The sequence below is a fragment of the Pogona vitticeps genome, chromosome 4, assembly GCF_051106095.1.
Source record: "Pogona vitticeps strain Pit_001003342236 chromosome 4, PviZW2.1, whole genome shotgun sequence".
NCBI lineage: Eukaryota > Metazoa > Chordata > Lepidosauria > Squamata > Agamidae > Pogona > Pogona vitticeps.
In genome coordinates, this window is record NC_135786.1 from 122,873,457 (window position 1) to 122,895,407 (window position 21,951).

At 41.1% G+C, this 21,951-nt stretch overlaps 1 protein-coding gene across 1 annotated transcript in view; it reads left to right on the forward strand.

Moving 5' to 3' along the window:
* The window catches only part of LOC110081669 (P-selectin), a 39,005-nt gene that overhangs the window by 13,420 nt on the left and 3,634 nt on the right, over positions 1-21,951 (forward strand). Inside the window, exons 6-16 of the mRNA XM_020798570.3 lie at positions 340-525; positions 7,118-7,303; positions 10,283-10,468; positions 13,178-13,363; positions 13,494-13,679; positions 13,924-14,109; positions 15,512-15,697; positions 17,106-17,291; positions 18,085-18,270; positions 19,438-19,623; positions 20,841-20,963. Coding sequence (XP_020654229.3) covers positions 340-525; positions 7,118-7,303; positions 10,283-10,468; positions 13,178-13,363; positions 13,494-13,679; positions 13,924-14,109; positions 15,512-15,697; positions 17,106-17,291; positions 18,085-18,270; positions 19,438-19,623; positions 20,841-20,963 — 1,983 coding nt within the window. The remainder of the gene's footprint in view (positions 1-339; positions 526-7,117; positions 7,304-10,282; positions 10,469-13,177; positions 13,364-13,493; positions 13,680-13,923; positions 14,110-15,511; positions 15,698-17,105; positions 17,292-18,084; positions 18,271-19,437; positions 19,624-20,840; positions 20,964-21,951) is intronic.

Consider the following 21,951-nt stretch of genomic DNA (forward strand, 5'->3'; position numbering starts at 1 on the left):
TCTGGAAATTGTATATCAGGCAAAATTGCATAGAAATATATAAATGCATACATGAAATGCACAGAATGCCATACAACTTTTTTGTGGACTTTAAAACAATATTAGCCAAGTAAAGACAATAAAATTATAAACAGTTAATCAGTACAAAAACAGCAAAATAAGACAGCACAAACTTTCCGGGAAACTAAAAGAAAAGGGAATTGACACATTTTTCCATCTATACCAATGAGCTGGTAGGTCATCTTTAGTTCATGTTCTTCTTGGACAGAGTATTGATTTTCTAATAGATACATATAGCATATCCAAACCTAATTCACATCTTTCTTTTCTCTTCCTTAGCTGTCCAATGCAAGCCATTAAATTTTCCTACCCATGGAAACTTCAGTTGCTCTCACATCCATGGAGAGTTTCAGTACCAGTCCAGCTGCAAGTTTACATGCGCAGAAGGCTTTCAGATCAGTGGAGCAGATACCACTGTATGTGAAAAATCAGGACAATGGAGTTCCCTGGAGCCAACCTGCCAAGGTTCAGAGTTTTCCCTCTTTTTAAATCCCATTGTAGAATTCCTCCCAAAGAGCTCTGGGGTTAGTTAAGAGCCTAAAAAAGATGCTCTTATTTACCTACATATTTAGATGCATTTATGTAATTACTTTTTTGGCATATAATTTTCAGAAGCTTGCAAGTCCATACTATTTTTGTTAGGCATCATGAATTTATGGTTGTCCCCATATCACTGGCCTTGTTCCATCAGCCTGACATGCAGAGATGAAGTCGGTTAAGCCTTTCTTGCAAAGTGATGAGAGGACAGGGAAAGTCTCAGCTGCTTAACTATTATGTGTCAGACAAGGAAGAGTGGAAGAAGCAGAAGGAAGAAGGTTGCAGACTGAGAAGATGAGAGGCCACAAGAGTGGGAGAGATGAGGAAGAGGGAGAGCCTAGGGAGATGAGAAAAACAAGAATGGGGAAAAGTAGCCATTCTGCTGGACATGAGAAGCTGGGAATTTTAGTACAACAAGCTAGCTTTTCCCATTTCTGGAATAGCATGTATGGGAAAGGAAAATAGAAATAGAGAGAGAGAGAGAGAGAGAACCTAGAAAGCATGCATGTGTATATGTGTGTATATGAGTGCACATGCATAACTGATCTGAAATGATCACTCACATTTTTGGCTGCAGGTCTCCATAATACTCCAAAGCAGCTGTTTTCAAATTTGAAAAATATTACCTTTGAAAAATCTCAGAGTTGAAGAAGTGATTTTATATTTCTCATCATTAGCTCTGCTGAACATAATCTTCTAGGCATCAGCATAAGTGAGCATATTTGGCTGGCTGACAAGATTAGTCATCAATGTCCATCAGTGTGTATCTTCTGCTAATGTAGTGTGAATGGAATTAACTTTCAGCAGCAAATTGCTGCAAGTGATGAAGTACAAGTAGGCACTTCCTATTGCCCACCGTGTCACGTGAGTGGTGTGCAGTGGGACATGCCTCAACTCACCTAAGCCTGCTGCTGTATCTGTAATACAGATATAGTACAGTGGTACCTCGACTTACAAACTTAATCTGTATTGGAACAACATTCGTACGTCGAAAAGTTCGTAAGTCGAGGCAAAATTTTCCATAGGAACGCATTGATTTTGAAAATTATAATACAAAAACTTTAACTTTTTAACGTCATAGAAAAACATTTTAAAATCAGCAAACATGAGGCGGGAACAAAAAACAGAAAACATTCATTTTGCGAAGCACGGTCATAGGAACATTCGTCTTGCGAGTCATCAACCCCATCGCCAAAACCATTCATCTTGCGAGTTTTTGGTCTTGCGAGGCATTTGTCTTGCAAGGCATTTGTCTTGCGAGGCACCACTGCATTTCTGTATCTGATTTTTCCTGCCTAAATGAAGAACATTACATTTTCTCTGCCATTTTGGCCCAGTTCTCCGTTCTGTTAAGGTAATTTTGAATATTGATCTGGCTAATGAAGGGTTAGCTAATGATAGATAACATGTCATCCACAAATTTGATCAGCATCACCTCTATTCCTTCATTAAGGAACTACACCAGGTGCAAGACAAGACCCTGTGGCAACCAACTCATTCCTTCTGTCCAGAATGATAAGAAAGCACTTGTTGGATGCAGTAGATCAATCCATGTACAGATCCACAAAAATATCATTGTTTAACCCATGTCTTATCAGCTGTTATATCAGAAGAATAACACAGGAGAAATTGTGAAAAGCCTTGCTGAAATCAAGATACACTATATCCACAGCATTCACACAACCTACCAAGCCTTGTAACACGTCAGATAAATAAGATCAATCTGACATGACTGGTTTTTGAGAAACCCGCCATGGTTTTCACATTGCTTACACACTAAATGTTTAGTGATCTGTTCTAGGATCTTCCCTTACATCAACAACAAGCTAATTGGTTGCCAGTTACCTAGATTGCCCCTTTCTCTCTGAAAATAGGGGCAGCGTTTTGCTCACCTCCAGCCACATGTTCTCCAAAAATTCTCAAAGATTATAGATAGAGACTCTGGAACTACATCTTGAAGTTCCTTTGGTACTCCAATATAGTTCAGCTGGTCCTGGAGATGTGAGTTAATTTACAGTAGCTCTGAAAGAAACAGGTGTGCCTCAGCACTTGATTGTCCTGGTACATAACTTGTATTGTGGATAAGAAGCTACAGTTAGGACAGAATATGGAGAGAGAGAATGGTTTCCAATAGGCAAGGGTGCATTCTATCCCTTTTTAATATATCATATTGAAAACCAGACTAGATTCAAATGAAGGAGGAGTGAAAACTGTTGGAATCATAGAATAATTGAGTTGGAAGGCACCTATAAGGCCATCAAGTCCAACCCCCTGCGCAATGCAAGAATCCAAATCAAAGCAGATCTGAAAAACGGTTGTCCAATTTTCTCTATGAAATTGGTTTCATAGTTTTAAATGTATTTTGGAGGCTCATGTTAGCCACACATAAAGTACTTATACCCTTGAGGAAGGTAGCCTATATTGTGTATATGTGTGTGCATGTGACTTCATCATGACCATCTATTCTCACAACTGGAGACCCAGTACTGTATGCCACAGAAAATTCAACTGCTTGGGGCTCAGAAGAGATAGGTTTTGAAAGAAAGGAATGAAATAAATGCTGCTGTCTTAGCAAAGACAAAATGTCTTACATACTTTTTCTCTGCTTCAACAATGGAAAACATAGAAGCTAATGATGAAGAACGAGTTCCAGATCTCCCAAGTGCAGAAAATGAGAGTAACATATCAAATCAAGATATTGAAGGTGATTGATTGTCATATCCTACAGATAATTCAGACATGGACAGTAATGTGTCATCATATGATCCAGACCCGGCCACATGGTTTTCTGTCAGAGAAAAGCATGTGCCCTTTTGATCAAAAGCAACTTTGATATGTAACAACAAAAATGACTCTGATACTGCCAAGAATCTCAATGCCATTATCAGTCATTATTTCAAGAATTCCACACTATTCATGACAAATGCTGAGCACCATCTCAGAATGTAGCTCCTGTACAGCAAATCAAAAGGTGCTGTTTATTGCTTTTATTGTACTTTGATGTCCAGACAATGTGGATCCAAGCATAATGGGAATTTTATGGAACTGATTGCACAATTTGATCCATATCTGATAGGTCACTTTAAAGAATTTGGCAATCTCGGAAGTGATAAACTGTCATACTTATCACCAACCATCTATGAAAAAATTGTTCTGCTGATGGCAAAATACATTAAGAATTATATTGTGGCAGAACTGAAAACTGCCAAGTATTTCTCAATTTCCATAGATTCAACAACAGACCTGGCTCATGTTGACTAACTAATAGTCATTGTAAAATATGTTGTTTCTGGGAAGCTGATAGAAAGATTTTTAACTTTCCTGCAGACTGGCTCTCACAAGGCTGAAGTTCTGGTACATCTCTGCTAGAATTTCTAGAAAAATAAGGTATTCATTTTGAAGACTGCAGAGGGCACTCCTACAACAATGCAAGCAATATCTCTGGTCACTACACAGGGGTGCAAGCCGGATTTAAGAATAGGAACCCAGCAGCAGTTTTCACTCATTGAATTCTGTTGGATAGTCTGCTGCCTCTTGCTGTGTTGAAGCTGTTACTTATTTTGGCTTCATGCAAAGGTTATACTCCCTTTTAATGCATCAAATCACAGATGGGCAAACGTAATGAAATGTTTGGAAAGGAATAAAAGAGCACTAACTGTGAAGTCCCTGTCAGACAGTCGTTAGTCAGCAAGAGTGGATGCTACCGAAGCCCTTGTAGATGCATACAACTGCATTCAAAATGCCCTCAGAAAAACTGAATGTGACTTGGAGCAAACACCTGAAGCAAGACATGAAGCTCAGACATTGGCAGACAAAATGGATTGTCTTGAAACTGCTCTGATGGCCAAGATCTGGAACTTAATTCTTGAACAGTTGAACAGCACAAAAAAAAGCTATTACGAGAGTTGAAGTTGACCTGAAGAAAGGGCTGGACCTAATTTATTCTCTGGATAAGTTTTTGAAACCCCTTTTGGATAGGTATGGGATAGGCATGAAGTGTTGGAACTGGATGCCAGGAATTTCTGTGCAACAAAGCAACTACAGGGAGGCCAAGAAAGAGAAACAAACATTACGATGTGACTCCAACATTAGTCTCAGAGGAAGTTGTCCTTTCCTCAAGAGAAGAATTCAGATCTGGAACTTTCAATGTCATTTTAGATCAGATCTCTCTTGCCTTATAGGGTAGCATATCTATCAGGGTATGACAGGTTCAAAGTCCTAGTTAACTTATGCTGTCTGCCTGATGCAGAGATAAGAACCGAAGCTGAGATGCTTATCACTGCTTTCCCCCGTGATTTTAGTAAGGTGTTCCTAGGCGAAACTGTCCAGTTTGCAGCCTTTGCCAAGCTCACGTCATTTCTTATTCTATCCCTATAGGTGGTTTTACTCCATGATGAAGGACTCGCTGATACCTTTCTAAGTGTTAATGCAGCTTTTAGAGTGTATTTTAATATGGTGATCACTAGTTGTTCAGGAGAGAGATTATGCAAATCAGTATAATAAAGAATTATCAGGTTCAGAGTGTCTTTTGGTTGTGTAAATGGACCGTAGTAAAGCTATGTTCTTTGTAATTTGTCTTACCTAAAAATCTACTTGGAGTTTTGCTGGCATGTATTTAAATGTATACATGTATTTACTTCTGCTATATACTTTATTTAACCTTTCTATGTGCATATAAGTTCCAATGGCCTGCAATAAATGTAAATCTGGTGATTGCCATGCATTTCAATTCCTCTGTATGAGCCCTCCCTCAAACCTGAAGTGCCCCATCTCCCCCAAGGTTTAAGTTCCCAGATATATCTTATTCCTTGTTTTTGGAGTGTCTCAATAAACAGCTTCTGCTATCTGCACCTCTTAATCAATTTCAATCTGATCTCCTGCATACAACAGTTCCTTTATATTGATTAATGCATGGTGTAGTGGTAATTTCATTGTGTAGCAGCAGAATTTTACAACAATATCTCTTCGCCATGCTTCTTGCTTAGGACCCACTCGGTGAACTCTTTCCAAGTCTTCAGATCTTAAATCTTGGCAAAAGCCTTGGATCCATTTCAGGACTGTATTTCTCAAGTCCTTCCCCCTTTCCCCCTCTTTAAAATTCCTCCTATATAAGTTCTGATGGCCATTATGATTTTCTTCATTGTCCACTTCATCTTTCAACAGTCTTAATTAATTTTCCATAACATCAGTTCTAGTCTATTGGTGCTGAGTTAGGTCAAAAACATCACCTGCAGCCTTCTCCATTTGTTTAATGTTAGACTTAATTTCTGCCAGTGCTTCTTTCACAGGCACTAACGCTGCAAGTCTTTTCTTAATTGTTTTAAGGAAACAATTTCAGTTTCATATCTTTACTGAGCTAGCCTTACCAGTTCACTATCAGTAGCCTCTTCTGCTTTTGAAGAGGTATTTGGTCTACTTTCTCATGCCATCTACTTTGATCTCCCCATTTCTGTGTTTATTTGCAAATATTACTTATGTATTTGCCTGCTTTCACATTTAGTAGTTTCTTATAAGGAGGCTTAGAGGAGAACAGATCTCTTATGCCACCAACTTCCACAGTAGCAAGCCACACACCCCCCTGTGGTGCCTACTATATCACTTCTGCCTTCCTGTGTTAAGATTCCAAGTTCATCTTTTTTATTGCATCTTCTCAGTGCATTGGCATTAGATATACCTGAACCCGTGAGATCCCCTCCTGCTTCATTTTTGTTGTTTCCCCCACACACACCATTAGCAAGGTTTCTCTATCAAGTGCCAGCTTCCGGTGCATTATCGATGCACATATGCGTACTAATTGACATCTGCTTGTCTTCTAGAATCCTGTCTCTTTCCCTGCAGCATTCCTGCCAGATGTCTTTCTTCACAAAAGCACAGACCATAGTTCAAGAAGCCAAACCTTCCCCACAACATCAGTTGCACAACCAGTTTTTCACTTCCACAATTCTGTTTTCTCATCCTAGGCTGTGATGAAAAAGGATTTCATTACAAAATCATTTGTACCCCAACTACCTTCCTACTCTGAGCCTTATAATGACTTGCAATATGTAGAAGGCTATATCTGGCAGTATCATTTTCCTGCATATGGGGGAGGGGCAGGCATGGAAGGAGCCTCTCTGAAGAATGTGAAGACTGTGAACACATTCAAGCGTTCCCTGGGCCACAACAGTGCCCTCCTGCCTGAGCCTTTCACTCCAGAAGCACCACTGGATTGCTTCTGACATGAACCAAGAAGAAGAAGAAGAAGAAGAAGAAGAAGAAGAAGAAGAAGAAGAATTTTCTGACTTGGATGGAAAGGGAGGAATAATTATCAGTGTCTTTGTAACATCTTTGTCGCATGAGATATGTAGTTACTGTAGTTCTCAATTTGTAAACCCAATTTATTTACAAAACACATAATCCAGTTCAAATATATCTTTAGGTAGCAATCTTAGGGATAGTTTTACTGCATGTATCTCTTTTCTTGCTGATATTCTTCTAGCCTTACACATAACTGTATTTTATTTTTTCCTTTTTGTTTTAGTCAGGGAGTGTCCGAGAATTGAATCACCTGCAAGAGGAACAATCAGTTGTGTAAACCCAATTGGTGACTTTGCTTACAAGTCCACATGTTATTTTTCTTGTGAACCTGGGTTTGAGCTCCTTGGCTCCAATACTTTGAGTTGCAATGCATCTGGACAGTGGACCTCCAGTACACCTGTCTGTCACGGTATGTTATCTAAATAGAATTTTGTGTACCTGGCAATCCACTCATTTAATTGATTCCATTTATTTTTATACGGCAAAAACATTGGTATGGTCCAGATTTATTGATACTTAGACTAGACCCATTTAAATCAATGGAGTATATTACTCACAAGTAAAATCTGACTAATTTCAGAAAACCTATTCTACATCTGGAGCCATCCCTTTGTGCTCAGAACTGAATACTGGAAATACAATAACCATTATTATAATACATTATAGTTTGGCACTAACAATTTAGAGCTGACTGGATAAGGTCAGTGAGTTAGGTATGTGGCTATTGAACCAGAAGTTGGGAGTACAGCTCCCCACTGTGCCTCCCAGAAGACCCAGCCTGTGTAGCCTTCAGCAAGATGCACAGTCCCAGGGCATCCCCAGAAGAAGGGGATGGTAAACCACTTCTGAGTGCTCTCTACATAGAAAACTCCCCAAAAGGATCACCATAAGTCGTAACAGACCTGACGGCACACAATTATGTTATATTAATAATTCAAAAGCTACTGTTCATTTAAAGCACATCAAATATTTTAATAACCAATATCTTCCAGTTATATTTTATTTAGCTCAACCTGCTTATCTTCTGTGAAGTAACGGGGTGGGGGGGGCAGGATGACATCAACGTCAAACAGTTGGTTAGCATCCTCAGAGAAATATTGTATGTACAAGCCTTAGGGGTGGATGAACACATTATCGCCCTGATTGTTTTGCCACTAACTCTGAAACTGAAATAGCAACAGTCCACTTTTGGTATTGCAGGTGTCTGAAGAAATGGATAGTACATACACTCTCATACAGAAATAATTTTTAAGCTTCAGAGTAATGATATAAGCCACCTTGGGACCTGTTTAAGGAGAAAGGCAGGGTAAAAATATTTTAAACAAATGAAACAATGTTTTTGCTTTTCTTTTTGTTATTTCTGAAACAGGCTAATGTGGTTGTATCTCTGAAAATAGCTTTAGATTGTGATTCTTTTTCAGTTTGCAGTTTGATGTAATTCATTGTGGCTAAAAGTCATTAGAATTTAGCCTAATTTTGAAGCTGACATTATAAACAATACAAATGTTATAAAAAATTTAAGATATGTAAGTACTTTTTAAAAGAAACTACATACACTACTTATTCAGAACAATCTTTATCTTAAGATTGGCCTTGGTTGAGAGCCATAATTGAAGGCTATTGGTTGAATATAATGTCCCTTCCAACACATCCCAGGTTAACCTTAGACTAGTCAAATATTTGATTTACTGTGCATGGGGCTGAATGAGTGATAGGAATTTAAGTCCAGATATAGGACTCCCCCCTCTGAATGTCTCAATCTATCTGGCAGTGTGACATACTTTTTTTGCATTACATGTGACAGTGTGACACCATCTTTGCAACCATGTTGGAACAAATGATGTAGGCAGACTCAGCCTTCTAGTATATTGTCAGTATCTATGAAGCTTTGGGTAGGAAGGTGAAGGAATTCAGGCCATACCTAATTTTTTCATTACCACTCCCAGTCAAAAATTGTGGGTCAGGAAGAGAGACAGGAATACTGGGAGTAAAAAACTTACTGGAGAGATGGCGTCATAGGGAATGGTTTGGATTTTTGGATCGTGGTATTATTTCAATTAAGAAGGATTCCTGTCAAGAAATCAGTTGTACCTTACAGCAAAGATCCCCACCCCCGGTCCACAGCCCGGTCCAGTCTGTGGCCTGAGCCGGACCAGGCCGCAAAGACAGACCTCGCCTCCCCGCACACACTCACCCCCGCACAGCCCGTTTGCAGCTGTGTGCGCACTATAGCACACCCGTGTGAGCACCGCACCACAAAGGCAAATGCTATTTTAGGCTGTGTTAATAGAAGTATAGTCTCCAAATCCTATGAGGTACTAGTTTCCCTCTATTCGGCACTGGTTCGGCCTCATCTTAAGTACTTCGTCCAGTACTGGAAATCTCACTTCAAGAAGGGCACTGATAAATTTGAATAAGTGTTGAAGAGGGCATCAAGGATGATCAGGGGACTGGAAAACAAGCCCTATGAGGAAAGACTGGAAGAACTGGGCATGTTTAGACTTGAGAAAAGAAGACTAAGGGGTGATATGGTAGCACTTTTCGAATATTTGAAAGGCTGTCATACAGAGGAGGGGCAAGATCTGCTCTCAGTCATCTTAGAGTGCAGGACACACAACAATGGGCTCAAGTTAAAGGAAGCCAGATTTCTGCTGAATACAGTATCAGGAAAAACAGTCTAACTTTTAGAGCAGTAAGACAGTGGAACCAGTTACCTCAAGAGTTGGTGAGTGCTTTAACACTGGAGCCAATCAAGAGAAATTTAGACAACCACTTGGCAGATATCCTTTGATTTGTATTCCTTTACTGAGCAAGAGGTTTGGACTCAATGGCCTTTTAGGACCCTTCCAACTTCATGATTCTACAATCACTGTACGTGACTGAGATCTGTACTTCAGTAGACCTCCTAGCTAGACTATATAGTTGGATGATATCCTTCTGAGTCAGTTTAACAAATATTCAAATAGAGGAGACACCAGTTCTGCCAAAAACATAAGGTGTAACAAGTCTTTCACTTGCCTTCCTAACCACTAGAAGGTTGAAGAAGCAACAAGGGGTTGTACCAGATAACAAACTGGTTTCGGGTCCACCTTTTGCCACCAACATAGGAATAGCATTAGCAGGTAATCAGAAAAAACCAGAGAGACTCCTTCTGTAAATGACTGACTTATTCATATCTGACGTATTATCAAAGGAGATTATTTGCAACATATAGATAAATGTTATACATGATGGAAAAGATTTGTTATTTATTGGTGAGAAAGTGAGAAAAAACATATGCATTTCCATTTCATGAATGATTATGGAAATTTGTGTTACTATTAAAAATTTAGGGGTGAAATTCCTTGTTTGTCTCCAACCTAACTTACCTTCTCCGTTTCCTTCTTAGCTGTACAGTGTCAACGTCTTCTAGCTCCAGCTCATGGAAATAGCACCTGTTTCCATCTCCATGGAGAGTTTCAGTACCAGTCAAACTGCACTTTTCACTGTACTGATGGTTTCCTGTTAATTGGAGAAGAAGTGACCCAGTGTACGTCACAAGGAGAATGGACAGCACCCGTCCCATTTTGTCAAGGTTTGGTGTTTTTGGTTTTGTTTTGTTTTAGAACCTCCCCACACACGCACAAGTTGTGTGCCAGACAGAAATCCATAAGAGAAGAAGTGGACGGCCATGGAGGCCTGTATGTTGTCATTTCCAAACTATGGCAACCCAATGCATTAGTGATTTTTGAAGGGTCCTATCTTTAAGAGCCCTGCTCAGATTTTGTAAATCAAATGTTATGGCATCTTTTACTGAGTCAATTCATGTCATGTTAGAACTTTCTCTTCTCTTATTGCCTACCACTTTGCCTTCTGGCAAAGCATTGTCATCTTTTTCAGTCTCATTGTCTCATGTTGTGTTCAGAGTACAATAGCCTCAAGTTTAACTATTTTGGTTTCTATTAAATATTTATTTATTTATTTATTTATTTATTTATTTATTTATTTATTTATTTATTTATTTATTTATTGGACTTATATACCGCCCCACAGCGCTACAAGCACTCTCAGGGCGGCTTACAATTTTTAATTATACAGGCTACACATTGCCCCCCCAGCAAGCTGGGTACTCATTTTACCGACCTTGGAAGGATGGAAGGCTGAGTCTTGAACCCACCTAGAACTCATTTGTATTTCTGGCAGCCCATGTTATCTGTAAAGCTCTCCTCCAATAAATACCACATTTCAAATAAATCAGTTTTTTTCTTGTAAGCTTTGCTCAGGGTCCAGCTTGCATACTGGTGGGCAGTTTGAATGTTCTTGGTCCCCACTGACCATTAAATTTAAGGCTCTTTATTAGTTTCATGGCTGCCTTTCCAAGTTACATTTTTAAAATTTCTTAGCTGAAGCTTCTGTTTTAGTTAATGCTTCAACTAAGATATAAAAATATTTAAGAATGTATTAATTATGTAGTTCTTCCATATTAATTATGCTTATTAGTTTAGCTATTATTTTGCTTTTGTATTTTACTTTATGAGTAATAATTCCAAGTCATTGTTTTCTGTTAGTAATTGGTATCACCTGTATGTATTATTGGTATTCTCTCCACCAATTTTCATTTCTTCTTCATCTGAATCCCATTATCCATTACACTTTAAAAATGTATCCATGGGGGCTACAAGTTTGATTAGAAAACAGAGTTGGCCACAGGAATATTTAAAAGAAAAGAAAAGGGCAAACTCTTCATCAGGCCAGCCATTGCAAAATCTCTGGTTCTTGATGTGTCACAGCAATCAGATTTGTAAAATGAAAGGTATGGTATGCAAGTAAAATCACACACTTTGTCACCCAGAGGTCTTTCACCAATCTGTGCAAATGAATGAATGGATGGATGACCTTTGGTGATATCTTGAAGTGATTCCTTCAGATGCCTGTAAGAGAAATGCTATGTATTAGTCATAGCAGTAGTGATTAAAGATGCAACGGGCCCAAACAAACCACATGAGCATATTTGCAATTAGGAAGAATTAGAAGGCAATAAAACATAATTGCTGCAGAGAAGCATCTTCTGTATTTCCACAACCAGTATGCAGAGTCCCTTGCAATATGCAGAGTCCTGGTGACTAATCATCACCAAACAATAGTGAACTAATGTGTGATTTATGGAATTGTGAAAGAGATTAGAGAATAATTACTTTGACAGCAATGACCAATCTGTATTCTCTATAGCAGTGCTCCCCAACCTTTTCCAAACCATGGACTGCTTGGGATATGTGTTCATGCGTGGGTGGGCAGGGCACATGTGCGCGCATGTGCAGGTGGGCGTGCATGCATATGGGTGGGAGGGTATGCACGAGAGTGGGGATCCCAGTGTGTAGCTATGGGATTAAAAGGCAGGTGGGGCTTCTTAGCTACTATGGTTGAAATCCTGTTGGTGGAGTTGCGCTGCACAATGTGGATAATGTCATCAGCTGCAGTCATGCTACAAGTCCTACAACAGCTGCTTTGAAATCAAAGTTTGAGGAAGTGGACTTGTCCACGAAAGCTCACATTGAAATATAGCTGCTAATCTTTAAAGTGCCACGATGTTTTTGTCTTCTTTATTTTTTAGTTTTCTTTCTTTTTCTGCCTGATATCATTGCTGTGGTAGAGGACCATTCCAGGGTAACTATAGTGAAACATAAAATCTGCCCAGAATTGTTCTGAAAAGTATTTTAGTTTTTTCAGAACTAGCATCATGGTGTTATATGTTCTACAAAGGAGACAAATGTTTAGGTACTGGTGCACACTATACATCTGGGGGAATTTAGCTATCATGGGATTTTTGCAACCCCATCCTGAGAAAAGATATGTTCTAGTCGGAGTGCAATTCTGTGCAGATAAGAATGCACAAAGAATTGAGAATATTCATCAAAGAGAACACAGGCTAACAAATGGATGTGACAGAAAAGTTGTAGGAAAGCTGAAATATGGGGATGAATCCCGTCAGCTTAATTGATATCAAGTATTTTAGATGCAGTGGTTCAAGAACATTTAAACCTGCACATCAAACATACAGCCAGAGGGAATCATCAAAATGCTCTAAGAAGCATTTGCCTATGAGAAAATTCAAGCCCCACCTATCCATCCTTGAGACTAGAAACACGTGCCCCCCACCTGCCATTTCTTAGGGATGCAGAGTGGGTTAACTTTGTACCTGGATCGCTTACAGTGGGTGAGAAAGTGCACATGGGCTGAATATAAACCTTGACTTCATTAGCCAGTGTTTTGTTTTGTTTTTGTTTTGGTTCTTCTCCCATTCTAGCTATTGATTGCCCAAAGCTGGATGCTCCTAGGAATGGAGAATTAAACTGCTCACATCCGTACGGCAATTTTGCATATACTTCCAGCTGTGCCTTCTCCTGCAGGAAGGGCTTTGTACAGGTTGGAGCGGAGCAGCTTCAGTGCACAGCCCTGGGAACATGGACAGAAAAAGCACCATTTTGTGAAGGTGAGTTCACCGTACAAGGCAAGGCACTAGAGAACAGAGACCACTTTATTGGCTGCTGTTTATGGGAAATGCAGAATGAAGTGGCGCTGAGCTGAGAATTGTTCATAAAAACGGCACTTTTCACCTTCAGCCATGCAATGCCAAGGTCTGCGGAGCCCTAAGGAAGGGAGGATGATCTGCTCTCATCCAGCTGGAGAGTTTGCCTACCAATCCAGCTGCGAGTTTGCCTGTGAGCCTGGATTTGCCTTGGTGGGCACAAAGGCAACCCACTGCTTAGCGACTGGGAACTGGAGTGCTCCATTGCCTACATGCCAGGGTAAGGGCCTTTCTTTCTGATGCCTTTTTGTGAGGAGTGGCAGCTCCTCTCGTAGCACCGATCTGGCTCACAGAAGGCTGGTCGTCTGTAACTTAACCGCCACAGGGGTACCATAGGTGCCTCCAGTGTCTTCATTCAAAACAGCATTCTCTTTGTGCTTGGACTTGCCCCATTCTATGGGCTGGAGAATTCCAGCTCTCTGCAAATCATGCCTTCTTTCACCAGAATCCTTTTCTCATTCTAGTTATCGAGTGTTCAAAACTGGATGCCCCTAAGAATGGGGGAATAAATTGCTCTCATCCATATGGAGACTTCGCCTATAGCTCTAGCTGTGCCTTCGTCTGCCATCAGGGCTTTGTCCAAGTTGGAGCTGAGCAGCTTCACTGCACTTCCCTGGGACTGTGGACTGAGAGACCACCCTTTTGCAAAGGTTGGTGTCAGAAGAATTCAGTGTTCAAAGTTTTGGCCAAATGTGTCTGATCCATCTTACAGATTTGATGTAAATAACCTGATGTTGCAATATACGTCGTCTGATGTCCATATAAGCTGATAGTTATATATTTTCTTTATTTAAAATATTTTTACCCCACTTTTCTCCTGAAGAAGGACCCAAGGTGGTTTATGTCATTAAAAGACAATATTAGAAGGATCAAACCACACTAAAAACAGTAATGCAGAATACATCATGCGAAAGGCCGGACTGGAGGAATCCCAAAACAGAATTAAGATTGCTGGAAGAAATATCAGCAACCTCAGATATGCAGATGATACAACTCTGATGGTAGAAAGTGAGGAGCAATTAAAGAACCTCTTAATGAGGGTGAAAGAGGAGAGTGCAAAAAATGGTCTGAAGCTCAACATAAAAAAACCACAATCATGGCCACAATCATGGTCACCTCCTGGCAAATAGAAGGGGAAGATATGGAGCCAGTGACAGAGTTTACTTTCTTGGGCTCCATGATCACTGCAGATGGTGACAGCAGCCACAAAATTAAAAGATGCCTGCTTCTTGGGAGGAAAGTGATGACAAACCTAGACAGCATCTTAAAAAGCAGAGACATCACCTTGCTGACAAAAGTCCGCATAATCAAACCTATGGTTTTTCCAGTAGCGACCAACATGACTTTGACCCAACTCTGGGAGGCAGTGGAAAACAGGAGGGCCTGGCGTGCTCTGGTCTATGGGGTCACAAAGAGTTGGACATGACTAAACAACTAAACAACAACAACAACAGAGAGGTACAGCCTGCTTACAGGAATGTACTCCAAGTCCTGTCAGCTTTGTACAATCCGCTTGAGCGGATACTCCACTGGCAAGACACTTGACTGCTTAAGCCCACATCCACTCCACAGTGAACTGGCAGAAAAAAAAATAAATGTATCCAATGCCTTCATTGGGCAGTAAAGACACCATGATGGATCAATCAGCATTTTTATTTTCTTACTCAGAGTGCCTAGAATAAACATGATGCAGGTTGACACTTTACCTGTCCTTGTTTTTTTAAGTGATGGGAGTGGTCCTCTTTTGTAAAGAAGGTATTGGGAGGAGCCAATACTCATTGTGGTAGAGCATATTTTTCAGTCCCTGGCCTGTCCAGTTAAAAGGACCTTCAGCTGCATCTAGTGCGAATGGGAACTGTGCCTGACAGTTTTGGTGGGGAAGGGAGGTTTTTTTCTTTTCTTTCAGAGGCATTAAGAGCTATTTCTGTGGAATAAATGTCCTCCATTCCTCCCTTCATGGAGATACCACCTTGTGACACATTTTACTGTGCGATACTTGAGGTAGAGTTGCTCCTCAGTGGATTATACAGTCACTTTTTTATTCTGCTTCAGCTGCCAGGTGTCCAGCACTGCATAAGCCTGACAATGGCCATTACAGCTGTTTCCACCCTCATGCAAACTTTGCGTACGGCTCCAGCTGCAACTTTTCCTGCAATGTTGGTTTTCAGCTTCTTGGATTGGAGCTGCTTGAATGCTCAGCTCTAGGAAACTGGACTGAACAACCACCACATTGTAAAGGTTGGTGCTAAATATAATTTCCTGAAATGCATAGAGAAATTATAGCTGAAGTGACTACCTGGATTTTGCCAAACAGAAAACAAATGGAAGTCTTGTAAATGGTTAGGAAACTCTGAAGATTGGTTCAAAGAGAACCTGAATTTGTGACACAGCTTATCTTCACTTGTCTCAAAGTTTTATTTAAAAATGCATTTCAATGATTAATTGAAGAGCATAAATCATGACTCTGGGCAGAAGCACAGATCATCTTCAGGGTAGCACATTTAAAGCTTAAAACCATACACTCTAAATTATAAATTCCTCTTTACAACACCCACTTCCACTTCCTCTTTTCCTCTAGAAAATCTTGTGAATAACCACTAATTAACAACTCCACAATTGAATTTTTAGAGACTGATTGCACAGCTTGTTTAGCCTGCTGTTTGGAACACTGCAGGAATAGGCTGGTGTCCTCTTAAAGACGGCGATCAAATGATATATTTGCTAGAGCGCACCAGCCCACCCTATGAGTGTTCCTACCCACACCTTTATGGCTCCTTTCAAGGGGCTTATACTTTTCTGGTGTGGGAAGGATCGCTCTGATTTTTGTCTGTATCAGTGATGCATTCCATCCATATATATAAAATTCCTTTTCTTGTCTTAAAGGGCAGTCAAGAAACCTCTGGCAGTTGAATCCAAGGAAGTGGCTTTGTCTGCAGGCAGTTCATTGAACAGCCCTTTAAGAGAAGGCAAATTAATTTTTAAAAAATTTTTTAACTAATGCAGCACATCAGCAATTGTCTATACTATACAGTTAACCTCCCCCACTTCTCTTGCCCTTTCACCCAAGCAGAGGAAGTGATTAACTTGCCAATATCCTGAGGTGCCTGGCTTATTAAGCCACTTCACAATAATGGTAGGAGCCATTTCTGTGTGAACAGTCAGGCTTGATTAGATCATGCTAATCAAGCTGAATCGTTCCCAAATGACCCACACTAGCTCATTCTCTGCTGCTAGTGTAGCCATACCCTTAGTCATGTGCAGAATTATGAGCTGGTGGGAGACTAGGAATTAATATAAGGATCAATTTCTTAGTGACACTCACTGCTCTGAATTGTGCCATTGAATTACCAGCATAACTATACAATTGAATTATGGCTGCTGTTCTTCAAAAGCCATACTGCCACACAAGAATCTGCCAGATTTTTCATTTTTACATTTTTACATTTCAATGATGGATTTTATTGATTTTATTGTTACAAATGCTCTGGCTGTTTCTACTCACTGTCTCAATGTATTATTCTTTTATTGCAGTGTATTTTTATCATATGATATCTGTTGCACCCAATAGGCAGAGAAGTTAAGTTTAAAAAAATCAAGCAAGTAATCTTGTTTAGATTCAGCATTTCCTCTTTCTTCTCTTTTCTAGCTGTCCAATGTCCTGGTCTAGAAATACTAGATAATGGCAAAGCAAACTGCTCTCATCCCCATGGACTCTTTGCCTATTCTTCCAGCTGTATTTTCTCCTGCAACTCTGGTTTTGAGTTAGCTGGATCAGAAAAGCTCAAGTGCACAGAGCAGGGAAACTGGAAAGGAGAAATACCCACCTGTGAAGGTAGGTAAAAGAAAGCAGAATGGACCAAGGATTTTATGTCTCATAGTTGGCTCACTATATTTCTATCACAGTAGAAGATTATCTCATACCATGGTCTATCTGTTTCACTTGGGTAAGCCAGCTAAGAGATGGGCGTGGAAACTGCAAATAGTAGGCAGTAGCTGCATTTGGATGTGGGTTATACTTCTTCATATGCCTACACATACTTAAAAGCAGAGGCCAGCTGAGGTTCATACTAGATTATATACTCAACTCATATTTCAAAGCAATGTTCCCTTAAGTAGTCAAAGATGTCTGTCTGTTATAGTATTTCCTTCGCCTCGCCTCCATATTTTTTGCATTGCAGCATGCTTTGTTTATGATTAGTCACTAGAAAGCTTAATTTGGAAGTCTATTTGTTACGACACATATCGCTGTAGAAATTATGTTCCTCGGGGGGGGGGATGGGTTAACTGCATTTAGTATGCTTTACTTTTACTGTCAAATTTAACACCCTAATGGTCTTTTCAGTTTTTGTAGATATCAAGGGGGCAGAAAAGCAAAAATCCACTAGGCCTATTCACACCCATAGTCTTACTACAGCAGTTTGCTGAGCACATATTGTTCAGGCCCATTTAATCCTTGTTCCTGTAGCTGTGCTTTGCTCTCTGTTTAGGAATCAGCCACATATGGCCTTCATAATCCCCTCCCTCCACATTAAGGAATGGACTCCTGAGTATTTTCTTCTCCTTCTGTACTTTAGCCTCTGCATCTATTCCAAGGCTTTCCTCTCACGTCTCTTCTCCTCCTCCAGCTGCTCAGTGCTTGACGCTACGCGCTCCAGCGAATGGCCAGTTAAACTGCTCTCATCCTTTTGGAACCTTCAGATACAACTCCAGCTGCATGTTCTCCTGTGATACAGGTTTTGTGAGAGTTGGCGCAGAGATGCTTAATTGTACGGCCCGAGGAGAGTGGTCAGGACTTGCACCCTCCTGTGAAGGTCAGAGCTGTAATCACCTTGAAGGGAATTACCAACAGAAAGGCACAGCAGAGATTATATGGATACATGACATTACTGGACAAGGAACTCCTAGATGTTTCTAGGTGCAATTTGCATACCCACTTGACTGTGAGGGGAGAGTTATTTTTTTCTAGGTCCACCCACACAAATTCACTGTTCATGTACATACATGATGGAGTGCCTAATCTGGATGATGTCTCAGGATTCTCTGCCAGATCTGTCACCCACGGATCTCTATCCTCTGAAGTAAAGTGAACATCTAAGAGGGAGCAGGATTTTCCTGCAGTGGCATTCCACCTATGGAAGACCACAAAATGAACCACGTACCAAAAAACTCCACAAACTGGGATGATCCATGGTTCATTTCATGATCCGCCCTAGGGATCCCATTTTGCCAAAGCAAAACAAAAAGCCTAACGTTTTCCCCTTCAGCAAAAGAGGATGCTCTCCCTCCCCCTTCCCACTGCCCCTATCGCCTCCGCCTACCTGCTCCTGCAGCCTCCACCGCCGCCACCCCCACAGATGCGATCCTCAGAGGCGGTGGGCCCAGCTTCCCTGCCAGGAGCTGCTTCTGAGCATCCACATCCCTCTCAAGTGGGCAGCAGCCTGGCTCCCCACAGACAGTTGCTGCCTCCAGCTAATAGTCAGGCGCATGCGCAGAGGCAGCACCCAGCTTCAAGCCTGCCGCTGCCTCTGAGCGTGTGCCCACAACGGTGGTAGAGATGGTGGTGGAGGCAGCAGGAACAGGCAGCCCCCCTCCAGCATGATCCAGAAAAATGAACCACATTTTTTGCAGTCCAATGTATCTTTGCAGGGGGTCGCAGTTGGCCACAAACCATCATGTACCACCAGTTTTCCAGTTTGTGCCCACCTCTATGAATTCATTTGAGTAGAAATGTAGATTATTTCACTAATAAACCAATTAAGTTCTCAGCAGAACAGTGAACTCAACCCAACAGAGATAATTCCCTTATTTATGTGACCTGGAAGGACAAGGGTGAATCTATCATTCAAGCTTTATTAATCCGTGGATCCAGTTATTTCATAGCTGTGTTAGCAATTCCACAACATTACTTTAATGCAAGGTGCTAAACAAGTTTGGATCTCACATTTCTTCATTTTTCTCCACTTGCCTCTTCCCCATAGCCATAAAGTGCTCCCAGCTGCAGAATATGGAGAGCATGCAGATAGACTGCTTCAATCCCTGGGGTTCCTTCAGCTATAAGTCAGCCTGTCACTTTCGTTGTGCAGAGGGCTACATTCTCAATGGAACAAATCGTGCAGAGTGCCAACCAAATGGACAATGGTCTGAAGACATGCCTGTTTGTCAAGGTATTCATCCTCCCTTTTAAAGAAAAGGACCAGCATGTTGATGACCAAGAGACATTTAAAAAAAAAACCCTGGATAACATATATTGGAGAACACTGGACTTACCAGTATAGAGCAGAGATAGGTGCTGTGCCATTAAAAGTAGAAAGATAGCCATTGTAACAGGACCAAGGCAAACATTGTTATAGGGCAAATTATCCTTGTGGAATATCTTATAGCAAAGTGACTGAGCAAAGAAAACAAACAAGGCAGTACTGCAGCTCTTATGTGCCACAGGCTAAAGGTCAAAGATATATTTCAGAAGGAAAAGGAACAATAAAAATTGTCAACAGGAAAGACAACAGGCATTCTACCTGCTGTAGTAGCATACTGCACCCCACTTTAATAGGTCAGTGTCAACATCACCCTAGGACATGGCTGCGGCTGCCCACTTTTGGCCCAAGACAAGCAGTTGCATATACCAGAAGAAATTGGGGGGGGGAATGATGCAAGAGGAATCAGTACAAAATAAATAACTTCCTGTTATATGTTTGAAAAAATGCAAATGGCACCAGAAAAAGTATAGGCTTCCACACAATTAGCTGTACATCATGCAGTCACAAAAAAATGAATTGATTTCAAACCTGCAAGCTTCAGGGCAAATTGTGAAGTGTAACACAGTGTAGACACACCTTTTTAAAGTCTGAGATCTGTTCTTTGATGCAGGAATGGGATACGTCTGATAATCAGAAAACTAGCCTATGAACATTGCCTCCTTTATAAAGACTACATAGTATGGTCTTCCATACAGATTGCATCTTGCAGTGTGTAGTGTTGTAACGTGAATGAGTATTCCAGTTAAAGCAGGCCTCGTATTTGCATAAAAAGTGATTCTGAATAGGTGCAGCTTTTTACATTTTATCCATCAAAATGCCCTGGAGACCTGGAAAAATGGTTAATGCTAGAATAGCAGAGTGGACGAATAGAAGAAGAATAGACTACCCCAACCTTTTGGGGACCACGGACTGCTTGGGGTGGCAGGCTCTGTGCGTGGGAGGGTGGGGGCACCCCTGTGTGAGCACTACATGCCCCCTGCATAACACACACCTGTGTGAGCGTGACATGGCCACTGTGCTGGCGGGCGGACAGGGAGTGGGGGCCCCTGGACTACAGGAATAGAAAACCTAGCTGCTAGTTGACTTGCTTTGTCTCTAACATATGGATTTGCCATTAATTTCAGCAACTGCTGCCCCTTACTTCAAGCAAGTCTTGCTTTATACTGGTGGTGCTGCAGCATCAATTATTGCCCTTGTGTTCTTTGGTGGTTTGATAGCTCTGGCAATCAAGCGCTTCAGCAAAAGAGGTACGCATACTGGCCAAAATGATGACCTTACTGGCAGGGCTGGTTTATTGGCTGTTAGACTTCTCTTTCCATCCAGATGCTTCCATGGCCCACAGGCAATGAAACTGATTATGTCATGGGGGGGGCTGCCACCATTACATTACTGCCACGTAATAATATATTTTAATTTCTATGGGAAGATACATTGAACTGTTGGTATGCTAGTATCACCAGGGGAGTGATTGCCAGTCCTGCCACATGGATATCCCATGTCCTCTGTGTGCAATACATTTCTGTAGGAGCAGCCAGTGCAATAGAGGGACACTTTCCTAAACTGAAATCCCCTCCTGATCAATGTTTCCTCTAATTTTCAGTCCCACTGGGCAGGGCTCCACCCCCCCCATGCACAAGTCTGCCCCATTGTGCACGTAAGACTGCCCACCTCTGCCCAGGTTTCTGTTGAGACCAGAATGAAAGGGGCTGGAAATGATGGCTGTGGGTGGTGCATGGGGGAAAGATGTGCGGGTTGTGTGTGTGGAGTCATAAGTGCTCACACTGTCACACACCTTGTTCCTGATATATCGCTGTATTGATAAATATTTTTAAGCTATATAGAAATCAAAGGGCTAGATTGCCCCTTGAAGAGAGGAAATAAACCAGTACCATGGTGTAGCCAGCTTTAACAATTCGAATAGGAGGAAATAAATCGTTACCACTAAAAGTTCTTGGGACATTTGTCCCAGGATATAAACCACATGACCACGATTCAGTACCACAGAGGTATGAAAAGCATTGGAAGAACTACCAAACATTTCCCTCATGTGACCAGGGCCTAAGATTAGGTTCATCCAGAAATCATGACCCATTCCAGGTCTGGCAGCCAAGAGCTTTTCGTAATCAAGATGGCCACAGCATTAGACTAAATCCAATTACTATTTCCACCTAGAGAAGATCCCCTTGAATCAGCTGGTGAATGGTGAGTCAACACATATGTAAATTCTAGTGATTC